At 44.2% G+C, this 18794-nt stretch overlaps 1 protein-coding gene across 1 annotated transcript in view; it reads right to left on the bottom strand.

The window, feature by feature from the left end:
• Positions 1 to 18794, bottom strand: part of nnt (nicotinamide nucleotide transhydrogenase) — a gene marked incomplete at its 3' end in the record, with an annotated part of 159565 nt that overhangs the window by 121222 nt on the left and 19549 nt on the right. Inside the window, exons 4-6 of the mRNA XM_084324965.1 lie at positions 15450 to 15667; positions 11458 to 11545; positions 4752 to 4840 (exon numbers count right to left, since the gene is read on the bottom strand). Coding sequence (XP_084181091.1) covers positions 4752 to 4840; positions 11458 to 11545; positions 15450 to 15667 — 395 coding nt within the window. The remainder of the gene's footprint in view (positions 1 to 4751; positions 4841 to 11457; positions 11546 to 15449; positions 15668 to 18794) is intronic.

Genomic DNA, 18794 nt, shown 5'->3' with positions numbered 1-18794 from the left:
ACATCAAACAAGAGGTGGACGCAGGCAAATACTGCGGCATGGTCATGCTGGACCTACAAAAGGCCTTTGACACGGTCAATCACTCCATTCTGATTGACAAGCTAAAAGCAATTGGTTTTGATAGTCTATCAGTGAGCTGGATGCAATCCTACCTTGAGGGGAGGGAACAGATGGTGGAGGTAAACGGTACCCTATCCCCCCCCCTCACAGTGAGCTGTGGTGTTCCACAAGGAAGCATACTAGGACCGCTACTGTTCCTAATTTATGCAAATGACATGTCGTCAGCTTGTGACTGCAACTTGTTCCTGTTTGCGGACGACTCAGCCCTGCTGGTCTCTGACAAGAACAAGTTACAGGTTGAAAAAACCCTCAGCTCGGAACTAGGCAGAATCTGCATATGGCTCGCTGATAACAAACTATCATTACACATGGGCAAAACGGAGTCCATTCTCTTCGGTTCAAATAACAAACTCAGCAAGACCGACGGCTTCTCAGTTACAGTGGGTGACAATATTGTCACAAGGAAAGATGAAATTACCTACCTGGGTTCCATCCTAGAGGCTAATCTCTCCTGTGACAAAATGGCATCCAATGTAATAAAAAAAGTCAACCAACGAACTCGATTCTTGTACCGGATCTCCTCTCTGGTAAACAAGAACACCCTGAAGACTCTGGCAGGAGCACTCATTCAGGGGTACTACGACTATGCTTACGACTATGCTCTACTCCCTGTACACACATGACTGCGTAGCACAGCGGAACAACAACACCATCATCAAATTTGCTGATGACACAGTAGTGGTGGGCCTGATCTCTGCCAACGACGAAAGGGCCTACCTGGAAGAGGTAGAGAACCTGTCACAGTGGTGTCAGGAGAACTGCCTCTCCCTGAACGTCAGCAAAACAAAAGAGATGATTGTGGACTTCAGGAGGTCGGGGGTCAAGGACTACAGCCCCCTCAGCATCGACGGGGCACCAGTTGAGAGAGTGAACAGTTTCAAGTACCTCGGAGCCCACATATCCGAGGACTTGACATGGACCACACACATTGACAGTGTTGTGAAGAAGGCACGACAACGCCTCTACTTCCTCAGGCGCCTAAGGAAGTTCCAAGTCAGTCAGAAGATCCTTAGGAACTTCTACTCATGTACAATAGAGAGCATCCTGACCGGCAACATCACCTCCTGGTTTGGGAATAGCACTGCACAAGACCGTAGCAGACTACAAAGAGTGACACGTTCAGCCGAACGCACAATTAGAGGGGGGCTTCCCACCCTCCAGAACATTTACAACAAGCGGTGCAAGGGGAAGGCTAAGAGAATTATTAAGGACTCGAGCCACCCGAACAACTGCCTCTTTGAACTGCTGCCGTCAGGCAAGCGATACCGGAGTCTTATGGCGAGCACAGAAAGACTCAGAAGGAGCTTCTATCCCCAGGCCATCAGGCTGCTAAACGAACAATAATCGCTAAACGAACAATAATCACTATGCAACAACCATCAAATGCACACAGCACACACACCCACACGCACACACACACTCACCCAAACAAACAACACACTGCAGCACCCACTCTCCACACTTTAGATCACACAAACACACTTACACTTTATATTTATTGATAAAGGATTTGCACTACAACTCGTACACCTACTGTGAATTGTACCTAAACTGCACCTCGTCCATTTATGCCTTGCACTATATAGTATTGTATATTAGTACACTGCACAGTATTGTATATTGTATGGTAACTACGTCTACGAACATTGTACATATGTCTAAACTGAACACTGTGACCTCTTTTTTTTCTTCTAATTTTTACTATGTTTTTATTTCATACTTATCTTGTCATGCACAGTCTCTGGAGCGCAACAGTAAGAAGCATTTTGTACAAAAGTATTCTGTACTTCTGTATGACAACTATTAAAGAAACTTGAAACTTGAAACCTCATGGTACCAAAGCACCTCAAAGGCGCTAAAAACAAAATTACAAACATCTCAAAACAAACTGGTCAGACTACTGCTTGACCTTACTCCTAGAACCCACCTCACCCCTGCCCACTTTGACAACCTAGGATGGCTTAGAGTAGACGACAGAGTACAACAACTTGCAATGGGCCTGGTCTACAAGATACACTACACGACCAAGGTACCCATGTACATGTCAAAATACTTCCCAAAGGTCAGTGAATACCACGATCACAACACCAGAGGGAGCTCCACAAATCATGTTAAACCCAGATTCGGCTCAAATAAGGGACTAAACACGTTTCGCAATTATGCCACATCAATGTGGAACGCCCTACCCAAAGCTGTAAAGGAATGTGGATCACTACCCACTTTCAAAACCTCTCTCAAGGGACACCTACGGGAGACTGCAATTCAACACTGGCCCCTGTAAATATCCTAACCCAACCCCCTCCAATGTACAGTCATTTACCTAGTATGGTTTTGTCAATAGTTCAATGTACAATTGTGTTTGTTTGTACAGTGTCTCCTCCCCCCCCCCCCTCAATGTACAGTGTTACTTGTTTATACAGTGTGCCCCCCGGCCCCCCCCCCCCCCCAACCACCTCCAATGTAAATTACCCAGTATGGTTGTCAATATCCCAATGTACCCAACCCCCCCCACCCAACCTCCTCCAATGTACAGTTTCTACGTCAAATGTATATACTCCCTTTTCTTGACTCCTTCTGTATCACAAACAGTACTGTATTTGCAAATCTGGTATGTCATAAATGTATAGATGTAGCAGTACTGACTATCTGTATGTCATGTATGTCATATATGTCTATATGAATTGAAAATGGGGGACCCTGATGGAAACAAGACAAACGTCTTTCTCAGGTCTGCATCCCCTTAACAATTGTATGTATTGAGCCGTACTGTATTGTACCCATTCTGCAATCTGTTAAATAAAGTTTTCATTCATTCATTCACTACGATAAATTGCTAGAATCAGCTTGTTGATGTTCCCTTATGGCCAATTCATTAAATAGAATTTAATAGAATTCACCCAGTTTTATATTGGCTTTCACTCACTACCTGTTGTTATTTATTCAGGGAATAATACATTTTGAGAAGCATGAGGGAGAGAGCAAATATGGGTGGATAAAACAGACCTGATGTACCAGTCTCCCTCTACCTGAACCCAACTTCATTCAGCACCAGTCTCCCTCTACCTGAACCCAACTTCATTCAGCACCAGTCTCCCTCTACCTGAACCCAACTTCATTCAACACCAGTCTCCCTCTACCTGAACCCAACTTCATTCAGCACCAGTCTCCCTCTACCCGAACCCAACTTCATTCAGCACCAGTCTCCCTCTACCTGAACCCAACTTCATTCAGCACCAGTCTCCCTCTACCTGAACCCAACTTCATTCAGCACCAGTCTCCCTCTACCTGAACCCAACTTCATTCAGCACCAGTCTCCCTCTACCTGAACCCAACTTCATTCAACACCAGTCTCCCTCTACCTGAACCCAACTTCATTCAGCACCAGTCTCCCTCTACCCGAACCCAACTTCATTCAGCACCAGTCTCCCTCTACCTGAACCCAACTTCATTCAGCACCAGTCTCCCTCTACCTGAACCCAACTTCATTCAACAGTGTGCTGCCCCAGTATTATTGCCAACAATACTTTACTTTGTGAAGGAATAATAAAATTGTACAGGGTGTCAAAGATCAGTCATATTGGAGAAGGCAAATCATATGTAGTGCCCTTCATATTAAAGCAAGTGGTCTGTCCATATCAAGTGGTTTGTTAGCTACATGTCCACATCAAGTGGTTTGTTAGCTACATGTCCACATCAAGTGGTTTGTTAGCTACATGTCCATATCAAGTGGTTTGTTAGCTACATGTCCACATCAAGTGGTTTGTTAGCTACAGTACATGTCCACATCAAGTGGTTTGTTAGCTACATGTCCATATCAAGTGGTTTGTTAGCTACATGTCCATATCAAGTGGTTTGTTAGCTACATGTCCATATCAAGTGGTTTGTTAGCTACATGTCCATATCAAGTGGTTTGTTAGCTACATGTCCACATCAAGTGGTTTGTTAGCTACATGTCCATATCAAGTGGTTTGTTAGCTACATGTCCATATCAAGTGGTTTGTTAGCTACATGTCCATATCAAGTGGTTTGTTAGCTACATGTCCACATCAAGTGGTTTGTTAGTTACATGTCCATATCAAGTGGTTTGTTAGTTACATGTCCACATCAAGTGGTTTGTTAGCTACATGTCCATATAAAGTGGTTTGTTAGCTACATGTCCACATCAAGTGGTTTGGTAGCTACATGTCCACATCAAGTGGTTTGTTAGCTACATGTCCACATCAAGTGGTTTGTTAGCTACATGTCCATATCAAGTGGTTTGTTAGCTACATGTCCATATCAAGTGGTTTGTTAGCTACATGTCCATATCAAGTGGTCTGTTAGCTACATGTCCATATCAAGTGGTTTGTTAGCTACATGTCCATATCAAGTGGTCTGTTAGCTACATGTCCATAGCAAGTGGTCTGTTAGCTACATGTCCATATCAAGTGGTTTGTTAGCTACATGTCCATATCAAGTGGTTTGTTAGCTACATGTCCATATCAAGTGGTCTGTTAGCTACATGTCCATATCAAGTGGTCTGTTAGCTACATGTGTGTGTGTGTGTGTGTGTGTGTGTGTGTGTGTGTGTGTGTGTGTGTGTGTGTGTGTGTGTGTGTGTGTGTGTGTGTGTGTGTGTGTGTGTTAGTTACCTGGTATCGAAGCCCCTGACAATGGCTCCCATGGCCCTGGCAGTACCTGCTGCCGCCAACCCTGCAACACCTCCTCCAATGATCAGCACCTACACACACACACACACACACACACACACACACACACACACACACACACACACACACACACACACACACACACACACACACACACACACACACACACACACACACACACACACACACACACACACACACACACACACACACACACACACACACACACACACACACACACACACACACACACACACACACACACAATACATGTTCCAATATGAATGACTCATTCATTAATATTAAACAAGAAGTGAAAAGGTAAATCCACCCTAAAACAGGATTTACATTGTGCTATTCAAGTTTCAAGTTTCAAGTTTCTTTAATAGTTGTCATACAGAAGTACAGAATACTTTTGTACAAAATGCTTCTTACTGTTGCGCTCCAGAGACTGTGCATGACAAGATAAGTATGAAATAAAAACATAGTAAAAATAGTAAAAATTAGAAGTAAAAAAAGAGGTCACAGTGTTCAGTTTAGACATATGTACAATGTTCGTAGACGTAGTTACCATACAATATACAATACTGTGCAGTGTACTAATATACAATACTATATAGTGCAAGGCATAAATGGACGAGGTGCAGTTTAGGTACAATTCACAGTAGGTGTACGAGTTGTAGTGCAAATCCTTTATCAATAAATATAAAGTGTAAGTGTGTTTGTGTGATCTAAAGTGTGGAGAGTGGGTGCTGCAGTGTGTTGTTTGTTTGAGTGAGTGTGTGCGTGTGGGTGTGTGTGCTGTGTGCATTTGATGGTTGTTGCATAGTGATTATTGTTCGTTTATCGATTATTGTTCGTTTAGCAGCCTGATGGCCTGGGGATAGAAGCTCCTTCTGAGTCTTTCTGTGCTCGCCATAAGACTCCGGTATCGCTTGCCTGACGGCAGCAGTTCAAAGAGGCAGTTGTTCGGGTGGCTCGAGTCCTTAATAATTCTCTTAGCCTTCCCCTTGCACCGCTTGTTGTAAATGTTCTGGAGGGTGGGAAGCCCCCCTCTAATTGTGCGTTCGGCTGAACGTGTCACTCTTTGTAGTCTGCTACGGTCTTTTGCAGTGCTATTCCCAAACCAGGAGGTGATGTTGCCGGTCAGGATGCTCTCTATTGTACATGAGTAGAAGTTCCTAAGGATCTTCTGACTGACTTGGAACTTCCTTAGGCGCCTGAGGAAGTAGAGGCGTTGTCGTGCCTTCTTCACAACACTGTCAATGTGTGTGGTCCATGTCAAGTCCTCGGATATGTGGGCTCCGAGGTACTTGAAACTGTTCACTCTCTCAACTGGTGCCCCGTCGATGCTGAGGGGGCTGTAGTCCTTGACCCCCGACCTCCTGAAGTCCACAATCATCTCTTTTGTTTTGCTGACGTTCAGGGAGAGGCAGTTCTCCTGACACCACTGTGACAGGTTCTCTACCTCTTCCAGGTAGGCCCTTTCGTCGTTGGCAGAGATCAGGCCCACCACTACTGTGTCATCAGCAAATTTGATGATGGTGTTGTTGTTCCGCTGTGCTACGCAGTCATGTGTGTACAGGGAGTAGAGGAGGGGGCTCAGAACACAGCCCTGGGGGGCCCCTATGTTGAGCGTGATGGATGAGGAGGTGCAGTTGCCGGCTCTTACCACCTGGGGTCTGCCCGTCAGGAAGTCCAGGACCCACTCTGGCACAGGTCATAGTTCAAGCCCAGGTCCCTGAGCTTGGCTATGAGTTTGGAGGGGACTATGGTATTGAATGCTGAGCTGTAGTCGATGAACAGCATTCTCACATAGTTCCCCTGCCTCTTGTCCAGATGTGATGCTGCTGTGTGCAGCACATGGGCTATGGCGTCCTCCGTGGACCTGTTGGGGCGATATGCAAATTGCAGAGGGTCCAGGTTGATGGGGAGGGAGGAACAGATGTAGCCCTTCACTAGCTTCTCAAAGCACTTCATGGCTATGGAGGTGAGGGCTACAGGGCGGTAGTCGTTGAGGCAAGCGGGCGTAGATTTTTTGGGTACAGGGATGATGGTGGACTTCTTCAGACAGGTGGGGATGACGGCCTGTTCCAAGGACAGGTTGAAGATGTCAGTGAATACCGGGGCCAGTTGGTCGGCACAGACTTTTAGGACGCGGCCGGGGATGCCGTCCGGTCCTGCTGCCTTCCTGATATCCACTTTTTTAAAGATCCGTCTCACCTCATGTTACCCTGAACACTGAGTCTCCATCAGCAGACCCCCCCCCCCCCATTGCCGTGGTTTGTAGGCTGGTGTTGTTGTTCACAGCCTCAAACCTCGCATAGAAGGAGTTGAGATCATTTGCTAAGGAGATGTCACTGTTCAGTTTGAGGGGGGTTCCTTTGTAGTCTGTCATTGTTCTGAGGCCCTGCCACATGCCTCTAGAGTCAGCCTGTTCAAACTGAAGTTCAACTTTATCCCTGTAACGCCGTTTTGCCTCTATTACTGCTCTCCTGACGTTGTATCTTGCCGTCTTGTGTTCTTCCATGTTGCCTGTCACCAGCCCGGTGTTGTATGCTGATGTGCGCACTTTCAGAGCCTCACGGACGGATTTGTCTACCCAGGGCTTTTGATTTGGGTAGATATTAATTTTGGTGGTGGGGATTATTACTTCTACCTGAGTACAGACATAGTCAATCACCGTTTCGGTGTATTCGTTAATATTGGCTGTGTTATCACGGAATACACTCCATTCTGTGCTTCCCAGCACTGCTTGGAGTGACTCCACTGACGTCACGGCCCAACGCTTAACCTCTCGCGAGACCACCGGCGTTCGCTTGAGACTCTGTTTGTACTTAGGCAAAAGAAAAATGGCGGCGTGATCGCTTTTACCGAATGGACTAAGAGCCTGTGACTTGTACCCATTCTTAAATTGCGAGTATACATGGTCTAATATGTTCTCGCCTCTGGTGGGACAGGTCACATGCTGATAGAAATTCGGCAGCACCTTTTTAAGACGCGCGCTGTTGAAATCCCCCAAGACCAAAATGGCAGCGTCAACATTAGCTGCTTGGAGTTTGTTTACCTCGTCGTGAAGTTTTGAAAGTGCGACCTCAGTGTTCGCGTGTGGTGGAATGTACACTCCGATGAGGATGATGGACGTTAACTCTCTTGGGAGGAAGAAGGGTCGACATTTTATCGTGATAAACTCCAGGTCTGGGGAGCAGTGGTTAGACAATTCCTTTGTGTTGCCTAAATCGCACCACTCCTTGTTTATCATGAAGGCAATGCCGCCTCCTCTCGTCTTTAGTGACTCTAATGCCGTCCGGTCTTTGCGTAGAACGAAGAAGTGGTCTGCCGGTTCTATTGCATGATTCGGGACATCTGGACTCAGCCAAGTTTCTGTGAAACAGAGGACGTTACAATCCCGAATGTCCCTCTGGAATTGGATCCTTGCTCTGATGTCGTCCAATTTGTTTCCTATCGATTGCACATTGGCCAACAATATGCTGGGCAATGTGGTTCTGTGTCGTTTGGACCTCAGTCTGTTCCGGACCCCGGCTCTCTTTCCTCGTCTTCGCGGCGGCTTTTGGTCTTGTCCATGGCCGGCATAACAAAGGATCTCGGCGGGCCATTTCTGCTGTTCAGCGATCCGATCCAGAGAGCAATCCAAACGGTAAGTTTTTCTTAATCCAATGTCTATGATTGACTGACGGTCATACACATATAATGCACCAACAGTTGGTGCAAATAAAACTCCTAATACTATAAAAATTAACAAAATAAAGCACAGTCTCGTCGGAGCGATCAGAAAGGCAGCCATCAGAGCAGCGCCAGTGTACATGATCTGGGACAGTTAAGTCATCCGACACGGTGGCCTCTCTGTGTTGAGTTTGCATGTTGTCCCTGTGTTTGCGTGGGTTTCCTCTGGGTACTCCGGTTTCCTCCCGCACCAAAAGACATGCATGTTAAATATTTCCTGCCGTTGCCCTTGACCAAGGTGGCATTAACTGGAGCCGGTCCCCAGGCGCCACACTGTGGCTGCCCACTGCTCCTACATAGTTAGCAGAGCTGTGAATCTTCACTGGCCTCACGATTCGATTACGATTCAGCTGTCTTCGATTCGATTCTACGATGCATCTCGATGCAGCTCAATAATATATTACATCCTCAATTTTATAATATATATTACTGCACATGGCAACTTTTTTCCCTCAATTGAATTAATACAAGCAGTCAGATAAATTAACTATTTTATTTAGAAAGTTCTTAAATCAGAATGTCAAAATAAATGTCTTTACTAGTGTTGCACGATACTGCACCGATACTCGAAAAGTATCTCGATACCCAGCTGTTAAAAACGGTTCAATACTCCATTTTTATATTAGTATCGATACTTTTAGAATAGCCTGATGCTGTATTTTCTATGAGTTGAGTGGATGCATGACCGGAGCACTAGCTTTGCGTAGTGGGCGTGTCAACAGTGTCAGCTGAACACACCAAGAAGGGAAAATAGTCACAGATGTCGCAGAATGTCTTATTTCATATACAATGTTTCTGAATGGACGTTTGGATTAAACCAAGTTGTATGCAATAATGAAGTCTTTCCCAGTGGAACACAAGTTACTTAACGTTACACAGGTCACGCTATGCATGTTTAGCTTGCTAACGTTAGATAGCAGGAGCCGTCTGCCAACAAATGTATTCACAAAATGGATTACCATCCAAACGTTGTTGAAGACTCCTGTGACCAGTAAGTAGGTACTATGTACGACACGTCTAACTTTTACTAACCAATGTGACCTCAGCAATATGCGCAAATGTTCTATGTTACATGTGTAAATGTGCCGTTCTTTTAACACATGTTAGTAGGCTATAATAATCTATTATGTTCTGTCACTGCATCTATGCAGAATCGTCCATGTCCGCATCGCGATGCATCTTAGAATCGAGAAATGTCTACACCCTTAATAGTTAGGATGGGTCAAATGCAGAGGACACATTTCCCCAAGTATAAATAAATAAAGATTAACACAATTGTCTCTCCAAGATGGAAATCAGAGCATTAAATGACACCTTTTGGAGTTGGTCCATTAACAATGGATTAGTGGCTGACTTTGTGGGCACATAGAGATTTTGTCTGAGCTATTACATTCAAATCAGTTTTATTTGAATGTAGGGCTTACAGTTCCAAATCAGATAATGTACAAATATCCCAGTAAAATCATCATGGGTAACTGTCATAGTCATTGTTCCATTATTCTCTGTCTCCGGGGTTTGTCTCCTGACGACGTCATCGCTAGAAGTCTTGTCTCTCTGGTGTTCAGCTTAACCAATTCAGGGCCAACCACGAGATTAGTCGGGTTAACTCGCCATGCGTTGCGTGACAAGACCAGAGAAAACTCGGGTTTTAATCGTTATTTCTTTTATTAGCGATATCCATTAATTTTTCATCCATCCAGCCTGACGTTATGATTGGGAATGGGTCTGAGCTCGAAAAGGGCAAATACCGCCGCCTATCGTCTCCCGGATGGTATTGCACATCATTGGATTGGATTGGATGGGACTGTGCATCAGAAAAAAAATCCGGTCCGGGGTTTCCCTTCTCGGGCAAGCAGTATAGTGTTATCACATTCACTGGCGAGGCTGGGAGAAGGGTCGATTATGTGTTTTGGACTATAACGTTGGATCAATAAACGCAATCAATATTAGAAATGGCAATCAGGAATTGGATTATTATTTTGCAGACCATCTGATGTGAGGTAAGGACTCTATTTTACCAGTATTGGGTTAATGAGATGTTTTTTTCTCCGCCATCGGAGCGTGTGTGTTGTGTGTGTGTGTGTGTGTGTGTGTGTGTGTGTGTGTGTGTGTGTGTGTGTAACGTTAGCGCTGACCAAGTCATGGATAACCGATTGTTCAGCCCGCTTCTCTAGCGTGCATAAGGACACATATACTATCGATAATCTAGCGTTTATTTGAAAACGATTCATAAATCAGCTGAAAAATTACAACGTGTTTTGTGTATTCCACTAAAGAGCTATTATCGCGGATTTCTCTGGAATTACTAGAAATCTCCAAAACTATACTCGTATTCAAAACGGTATAAAACGGAAATGTACCAATGAAAAAACAATCCGTTTCGTACATGTTGACTGCAAGCAAGTCATTGATAAGCGACGGGTGTATTAGACCCATAGCCATAATTTAAGATATAGTTTAAGCGTTCGCAAATTTCCCCGTCCTCCCATTGACTAAAGCGCTGGCACGGAACGGCCTAATTTGGTCATATGGGCGTGGCTCTGAATGTGTTAAGGAGAGACTTTATTCATATTTCATGAATCAAAACTGAGCTGTTACAATATTATAGAAATAACATACTGGATGTGAAATCTATTTTGGGGTGGATTTCCATTTAAACGTTCAAACTAAGAATTGGCACTTATACTCCTTATTACTACCCTTGTACTGAAAAGCATACATGTAGACACAAAACCCCTTCAAGACAGATCTCACACACACACACACACACACACACACACACACACACACACACACACACACACACACACACACACACACACACACACACACACACACACACACACACACACACACACACACACACACACACACACACACACACACACACACACACACACACACACACACACACACACACACACACACACACACCTACACCTACCTTTGCAGGAGGTACTTTCCCAGCTGCAGTGATCTGTCCAGTGAAAAAGCGACCAAAGCTGTTGGCTGCCAGCACCACTGCTTTGTACCTGGAGAGACAGAGAAAGACATTTTCTTTATTAAAACATCTCAACTAAAAACCACACAACAGGGAGAAAACCCTCCAAGCATCTTCATAAATCAACCTTTCATCCACACTCTCCCTCTCCCTCTCTCTCTCTCTCTCTCTCTCTCTCTCTCTCTCTCTCTCTCTCTCTCTCTCTCTCTCTCTCTCTCTCTCTCTCTCTCTCTCTCTCTTTCTCCCTAGTAGAGCTAGTAGATGGAAATAATTTCTGGAGCGGCGATAAAAATGCTTGTTTAGAAGGAAATAATTTACTCCAAATCAAAGATGTATAAGTCTGAACATAGAGAATATGCAAATGTCTCATGTGTTTACTTTATTTAAAATGTTTACACATTAACCCTATGAAATTAATACAATTTATACAACGGCATGCAAATTTCTCGATTCTGATTAGCTGAAACAGTCCATATACACGTCTTTATTGGGAACAATCCACGGTCCTGGGCTCAGGACCCGCCCACAACCGAATCACATATCACTCCGCCGGCTGCCCGGCTCACTCCGGGAGAAAGCAAGATGACAAAATGGATATGTTGATAGCGCCATAACGACTAAATATGAAGCGATTCTGTCACGGCGAATGTGTTAGTCCTTTAAACAATGTTGGATGATGTAATTGTTGGTTCATGAGTCAATACAGAACAAAAGAAAAATCGCGGATAGATTGATTGATTCATTTGCGATTTTTTTTTCAATTTCTTTTTCCTTGCCTCTGACTTCAGCGATGGCTCTAGTCTCCACCCACCGCCACCCCCCCCCCCCCCCCACACCACACACACACACACACACACACACACACACACACACACACACACACACACACACACACACACACTCCTGTCTGCAACAGCGGGGGAAAGTCAGACTGAGAGGAGCAGCTGAGTGCTGCGCTGTTTTAAGTGAGCATGGTCTATTGAATTGATTGATTGGTTGATTGCTAATTTTATTACTGTACGCCTGGTTTCCAACTGGTTAAGTTTAGGCTAAAAAAATAAATAAAAAAATAGGGTGAAGAAAACTTTTTTTTCCTATAGGGCAAAGAAAACTTTTTAATTTGTTTTACCTACTTTCTATAGAAGCATCTAAGAATGAAGTTCAATAGAAAGTAGGTCTGCATCCCCTTAACAATTGTGTGTATTGAGCCGTACTGTATTGTACCCATTCTGCATCTGGTAATAAAATGTTCAATCAATCATTCCAATAATACACAGTTGGATGTGTTAGTTGGTTGGATGCCTTAGTTGAAAGGCAGTTGGATGTGTTAGTTTGCCAATAACACACAGTTGGATGTGTTAGTTGGTTGGATGCACTTCAAGCTGCTTCCACATGGAGGCAAATTGTCTTTTTTGTAGTTGTGGGAACTACTTTTTCTGGCGGATGGTTTTTTCAATAAATCTTCGATTAATGTGTGTTTATTGTATAGCAATAAGGTTGGATGAATCTGGCAGTTGTATAAAAGCTTTACACCACTTGCAGTCGTGATTTGTGAACAATAAACCATGCCTAGGGGGGTCTAACGACCACCCCTAGGCATGGTTTATTGTTCACAAACCACTCCTGCGCGTGATGTAATGCTTAAATAATATATAAAAAAAAATTATTAACCATTTAACCGTTAAGAATATCCAGTCAATTTAAAACGACTGGTTAACCGGCTAACCAAATATCCTTGCACATCCCTAAATACAACCTAATACAGGCATCAACATTTGCCACACCCTGATCTTATTCCTGCGGGTCAGCCAAAGGGCCAACCTGACCATATAGGAAATTAAGTAGCCCACTTACTGCCTTTTTCCACACTGAATACATCATGGTGCACCTACCCACTAAGGGTGTTTATGTTTATTATTATCCCCACCTAGAACCACTGGAACAAACTGGATTATCCCCACCTAGAACCACTGGAACAAACAGGATTATTCCCATCTAGAACCACTGGAACAAACTGGATTATCCCCATCTAGAACCACTGGAACAAACTGGATTATTCCCATCTAGAACCACTGGACAAAACTGGATTATCCCCATCTAGAACCACTGGAACAAACTGGATTATTCCCATCTAGAACCACTGGGACAAACTGGATTATTCCCATCTAGAACAAACTGGATTATTCCCATCTAGAACAAACTGGATTATCCCCATCTAGAACCACTGGGACAAACTGGATTATTCCCATCTAGAACAAACTGGATTATTCCCATCTAGAACAAACTGGATTATCCCCATCTAGAACCACTGGAACAAACTGGATTATCCCCATCTAGAACCACTGGAACAAACTGGATTATTCCCATCTAGAACCACTGGGACAAACTGGATTATTCCCATCTAGAACAAACTGGATTATTCCCATCTAGAACCACTGGAACAAACTGGATTATTCCCATCTAGAACCACTGGAACAAACTGGATTATTCCCATCTAGAACTAGAATATTGAAGCATATTTCCCAAACTGTTGCCATAACTGCTCCACAATGACAATGGCAGAGCTCTGCCACACAGCTGCTATGCGACTGTGGATATTTACAACAGCTCCTCCTAACGTCCAACCTAATCCAGAAATGGCATCTGAATATGAACTGTGTGTGTGTGCGCGTGCATGCATGTGTGTGTGTGCGTGCGTGAGTGTGTGCGTGCATGTGTGTGTGTGTGTAGGTGTGTGTGTGTGTGTGTGTATATTTACATCTCCTGTGCCAAGTAGATCAGTCTGGCTGCCAAGGCAGAAATACAAACTTGTCATCATGTCATGTAAGCTAGATGGACAGCTCGAGACCTGGCAGAGAGACACTCATTCATTCAGTTATACTGAATTGACAGTGAACATTTGCCATGTTAACTCTGTGAGAGTGTGTGTTTTGTGTCTGCCTTCCTGATGACAAACGTATATCCCCTTACCCTGTCAAGGCAGCAATACCTATGAGTACAGTATGTGAGGACAGTATATGAGCACAGTATATGTGATGACAGTATGTGAGGACAGTATGTGTGAGGACAGTATGTGAGGACAGTATATGAGGACAGTATGTGTGAGGACAGTATATGAGGACAGTATGTGAGGACAGTATGTGAGGACAGTATATGAGGACAGTATGTGAGGACAGTATGTGAAGACAGTATGTGAGGACAGTATATGTGAGGACAGTATATGAGGACAGTATGTGAGGACAGTATGTGAGGACAGTATATGAGGACAGTATATGAGGACAGTATGTGAGGACAGTATGTGAGGACAGTATATGAGGACAGTATGTGAGGACAGTATGTGAGGACAGTATATGAGGACAGTATGTGAGGACAGTATGTGAAGACAGTATGTGAGGACAGTATATGTGAGGACAGTATATATGAGGACAGTATGTGTGAGGACAGTATGTGAGGACAGTATATGAGGACAGTATGTGAGGACAGTATGTGAGGACAGTATATGAGGACAGTATGTGAGGACAGTATATGAGGACAGTATGTGAGGACAGTATGTGAGGACAGTATATGAGGACAGTATGTGTGATGACAGTATGTGAGGACAGTATGTGAGGACAGTATGTGAGGACAGTATATGTGTCATGGTCCCAGCCAGTTGGCTGAGTCGAATTAACCCATTCATGTAGAGCGGGGGAACGTGACGGCACGGTTTGTTTATTGTTGTGCGCCGCGAGAAACACACCGACGTCCAAACAATAGTTCAGCTAGTTAGTTCCACGTAAACAGACCTTTTTCCCCGGTCGCTCGCGGCCCCCCTGTCATGCCTCTGCGCCCCCCCAGGGGAAGACAGTGAGAACCACTGGCAACCTGTGATGTTAGCAGTGTGTATACATCTCTATGTATAATGGGTGTATGTTCTCCTGTATCCATCTCCTCACCCTGTGATGTTAGCCATGGAGCTAAGGGCGTCGAAGCCCTGTGCGATGGTGACTCGGGGCACCTGGTCCATGGCCAGGACCGTAGCCTTCCTCTGGGACAGCATGTCCATCAGCTCCGGGTTCTGCGCTGGGTAGATGAAGCTGACCAGGGTGGCTGCCTCCTTCATCAGCTCCGCCTCATGGGCCCCCAACTCTGGGTTGAACATGGGAGCACGCACCTGGGGAGGGCGGAGGGAGTGGGTGAGAGAGGCGGCGAAAAGAAACATTTAAAAACCTTTAAAACATTTGCTATCCATTCGCTACAATCCATGCAGTTCTTCACGCTGAATACCTGCTCCAGCCATTTAGCCACAAACCCAATGCAAAGTCAATTGCATTGACTGTACAAGCCCTATCTGTATAATCCATGTATGTACAAACCCTGTCTGTATAATCCATGTATGTACAAACCCTGTCTGTATAATCCATGTATGTACAAACCCTATCTGTATAATCCATGTATGTACAAACCCTGTCTGTATAATCCATGTATGTACAAACCCTGTCTGTATAATCCCTGTCTGTATAAACCCTGTCTGTATAATCCCTGTCTGTATAATCCCTGTCTGTATAATCCCTGTCTGTATAATCCCTGTCTGTATAAACCCTGTCTGTATAATCCCTGTCTGTATAATCCCTGTCTGTATAATCCATGTCCGTACAAACCCTGTCTGTATAATCCCTGTCTGTATAATCCATGTCTGTATAATCCCTGTCTGTACAAACCATGTCTGTATAATCCATGTCTGTATAATCCCTGTCTGTATAATCCATGTCTGTATAATCCCTGTCTGTACAAACCATGTCTGTATAATCCATGTCTGTATAATCCCTGTCTGTATAATCCATGTCTGTATAATCCCTGTCTGTACAAACCATGTCTGTACAAACGCTGTCTGTATAATCCCTGTCTGTATAATCCATGTCTGTATAATCCCTGTCTGTACAAACCATGTCTGTACAAACGCTGTCTGTATAATCCCTGTCTGTATAATCCATGTCCAGGGGAGGAAACTAACTTTTTGGCTTACCAGCCAACTGGCGAGTATCTGATTTTTTTTACCAGACAAACTGATTTTTTACCAGCCAAAAAAAATCGCTAATTGTGATAATTACTTCTTTGTATGTCTTTGTCTAAATTGATTTTCAATCATAGTAAAAATCACACTGTGTCTCTACTCTTTAAAATATTTATTAGCATAAAACATTAATAACAGTCTCTACTCTTCACAATATTAGCATACAACATGTATTAATCACACTGTCTCTACTCTTCAAAATATTAGGATATCACATATTAACATGAAAGAGGGAACTATTCTGGACTGGGTTGGGCTGAACTAGGCAGGGAAAGATGCTGGGCTGGACTGGACTAGGTTGGACTGGTCTAGGTTGGACTGAGTTGGGCAGTGAAAGAACCAAGCATTTCACTGTAATGTAATAGCTAAATAAAACAACTTGACTTGTTACATTTGCACTCTGGTTGTATGCCAAATGTATTCTGGTTGTACTGTACTTGTGCTGTAAGATGACAATACATTGGAACCGAATCGACAACGCTAGGGGTTCAGCAGGTGTATTCTGAATGCCAAGTATGACAACATCACCGTTGTGAAGGGCATATGGGCGATTGATTGATTGATTGATTGAGTGGTGATATGGGGGGAAACCCGGTAATAATAAAATGTCACTCGGCTGCATTTAAGCAAAGCCGCTCAGTATAGTCGTCCACTATGTTGAACGCGCGTTATGATAGCTTGTTACATGCTAGGTAGCTAGCCGGCTAATGCTGGTTGACTTGTCATTCTCATCCGACTCGAAGGAGACGCGTCGCATGCTGTTGTTCGCCCCCATGTCAGACCGCACTGATATCCGAAAGCGACGACTCTACATGCAATTATTTTCATCCACTGATGTGTTTTTGTCTAGTTTGTCTACGTTGTCAAGCCGGTGGCAGGAGTCTGTAGGTCCGCGAGCAGTGATCTGTCCACTTCCCCTAGATGGGCGGCATCTTCTAGAAAATGAGTGTTCATTGGAGGAGCTTAGAGCGCATCTGTACAACGATTGGTTATGGTTGGATTGAGGCGCAAATGGGAGGAATCAAGGGGGGAGTCAGAGTTCGGCTTGTGCCAGTGAGCGAATCAGCAGATTGCAGAATGATTTTTTTGTTTTGTAATTACTAGTACTCGCCAGACTGGCGAGTGCTCTTCATGAATTAGTTCAAGTTCAAGTTCTCAAGTTCTTTAATAGTTGTCATACAGAAGTACAGAATACTTTCATACAAAATGCTTCTTACTGTTACGCTCCAGAGACTGTGCTAGACAAGATAGTATCAAATAACATAATAACATAATATAGCATGAATTTAGAAGAAGAAAATGAGGTCACAGTGTTCGGTATAGACATATGTACAATGTTCTGAGTTACCATATAATATACAATACACAATACTATGCAGTGTACTAATGTACAGTACTATCTAGTGCAAAGCAGAAATGGGATGAGGTACAATTTTAGGTACAATTTACAGTAAGGTGTACGAGTTGTAGTGCAATCCTTCATCCATAAATATAAAGTGTGGGGAGTGGGTGCTACAGTGTGTTTGTTTAAAGTGGGTGTGTGCTATAAGTGTGTGGAGTGGGTGCTACAGTGTGTTTGTTTAAAGTGAGTGTGTGCGTGTGGATGTGTGTGCTATGTGCGTTTGGTGGTTGTTGTTGTGTAGTGTTCATTCATTGTTCGTTTAGCAGCCTGATGGCCTGGGGATAGAAGCTTCTTCTGAGTCTTTCTGTGCTCGCCTTGAGACTCCTGTATCGCTTGCCTGACCGCAGCAGTTCAAAGAGGCAGTTGTTCGGGTGACTGGAGTCTTTAATGATTCTCTTAGCCTTGCCCTTGCAACGCTTGTAGTAAATGTTCTGGAGGGTGGGGAGCCCCCCTCCAATTGTGCGTTCGGCTGAACGTGTCACTCTTTGTAGTCTGCTTTGGTCTTGTGCAGTGCTATTCCCAAACCAGGAGGTGATGTTGCCGGTCAAGATGCTCTCTATTGTACATGAGTAGAAGTTCTTAAGGATCTTCTGGCTGACTTGGAACTTCCTTAGGCGCCTGAGGAAGTAGAGGCGTTGTCGTGCCTTCTTCACAACACTGTTAATGTGTGTGGTCCATGTCAAGTCCTCGGATATGTAGGCTCCGAGGTACTTAAAGCTGTTGACTCTCTCAACCGGTGCCCCGTCGATGCTGAGGGGGCTGTAGTCCTTGACCCCCGACCTCCTGAAGTCCACAATCATCTCCTTTGTTTTGCTGACGTTCAGG

Source organism: Notolepis coatsorum (genome assembly GCF_963971535.1).
Source record: "Notolepis coatsorum genome assembly, chromosome: 11".
Taxonomy (NCBI): Eukaryota; Metazoa; Chordata; class Actinopteri; order Aulopiformes; family Paralepididae; genus Notolepis; species Notolepis coatsorum.
The sequence above is the reverse complement of the archived record's forward strand: the minus strand, read 5'-3'. Positions and strand labels throughout refer to the sequence as shown.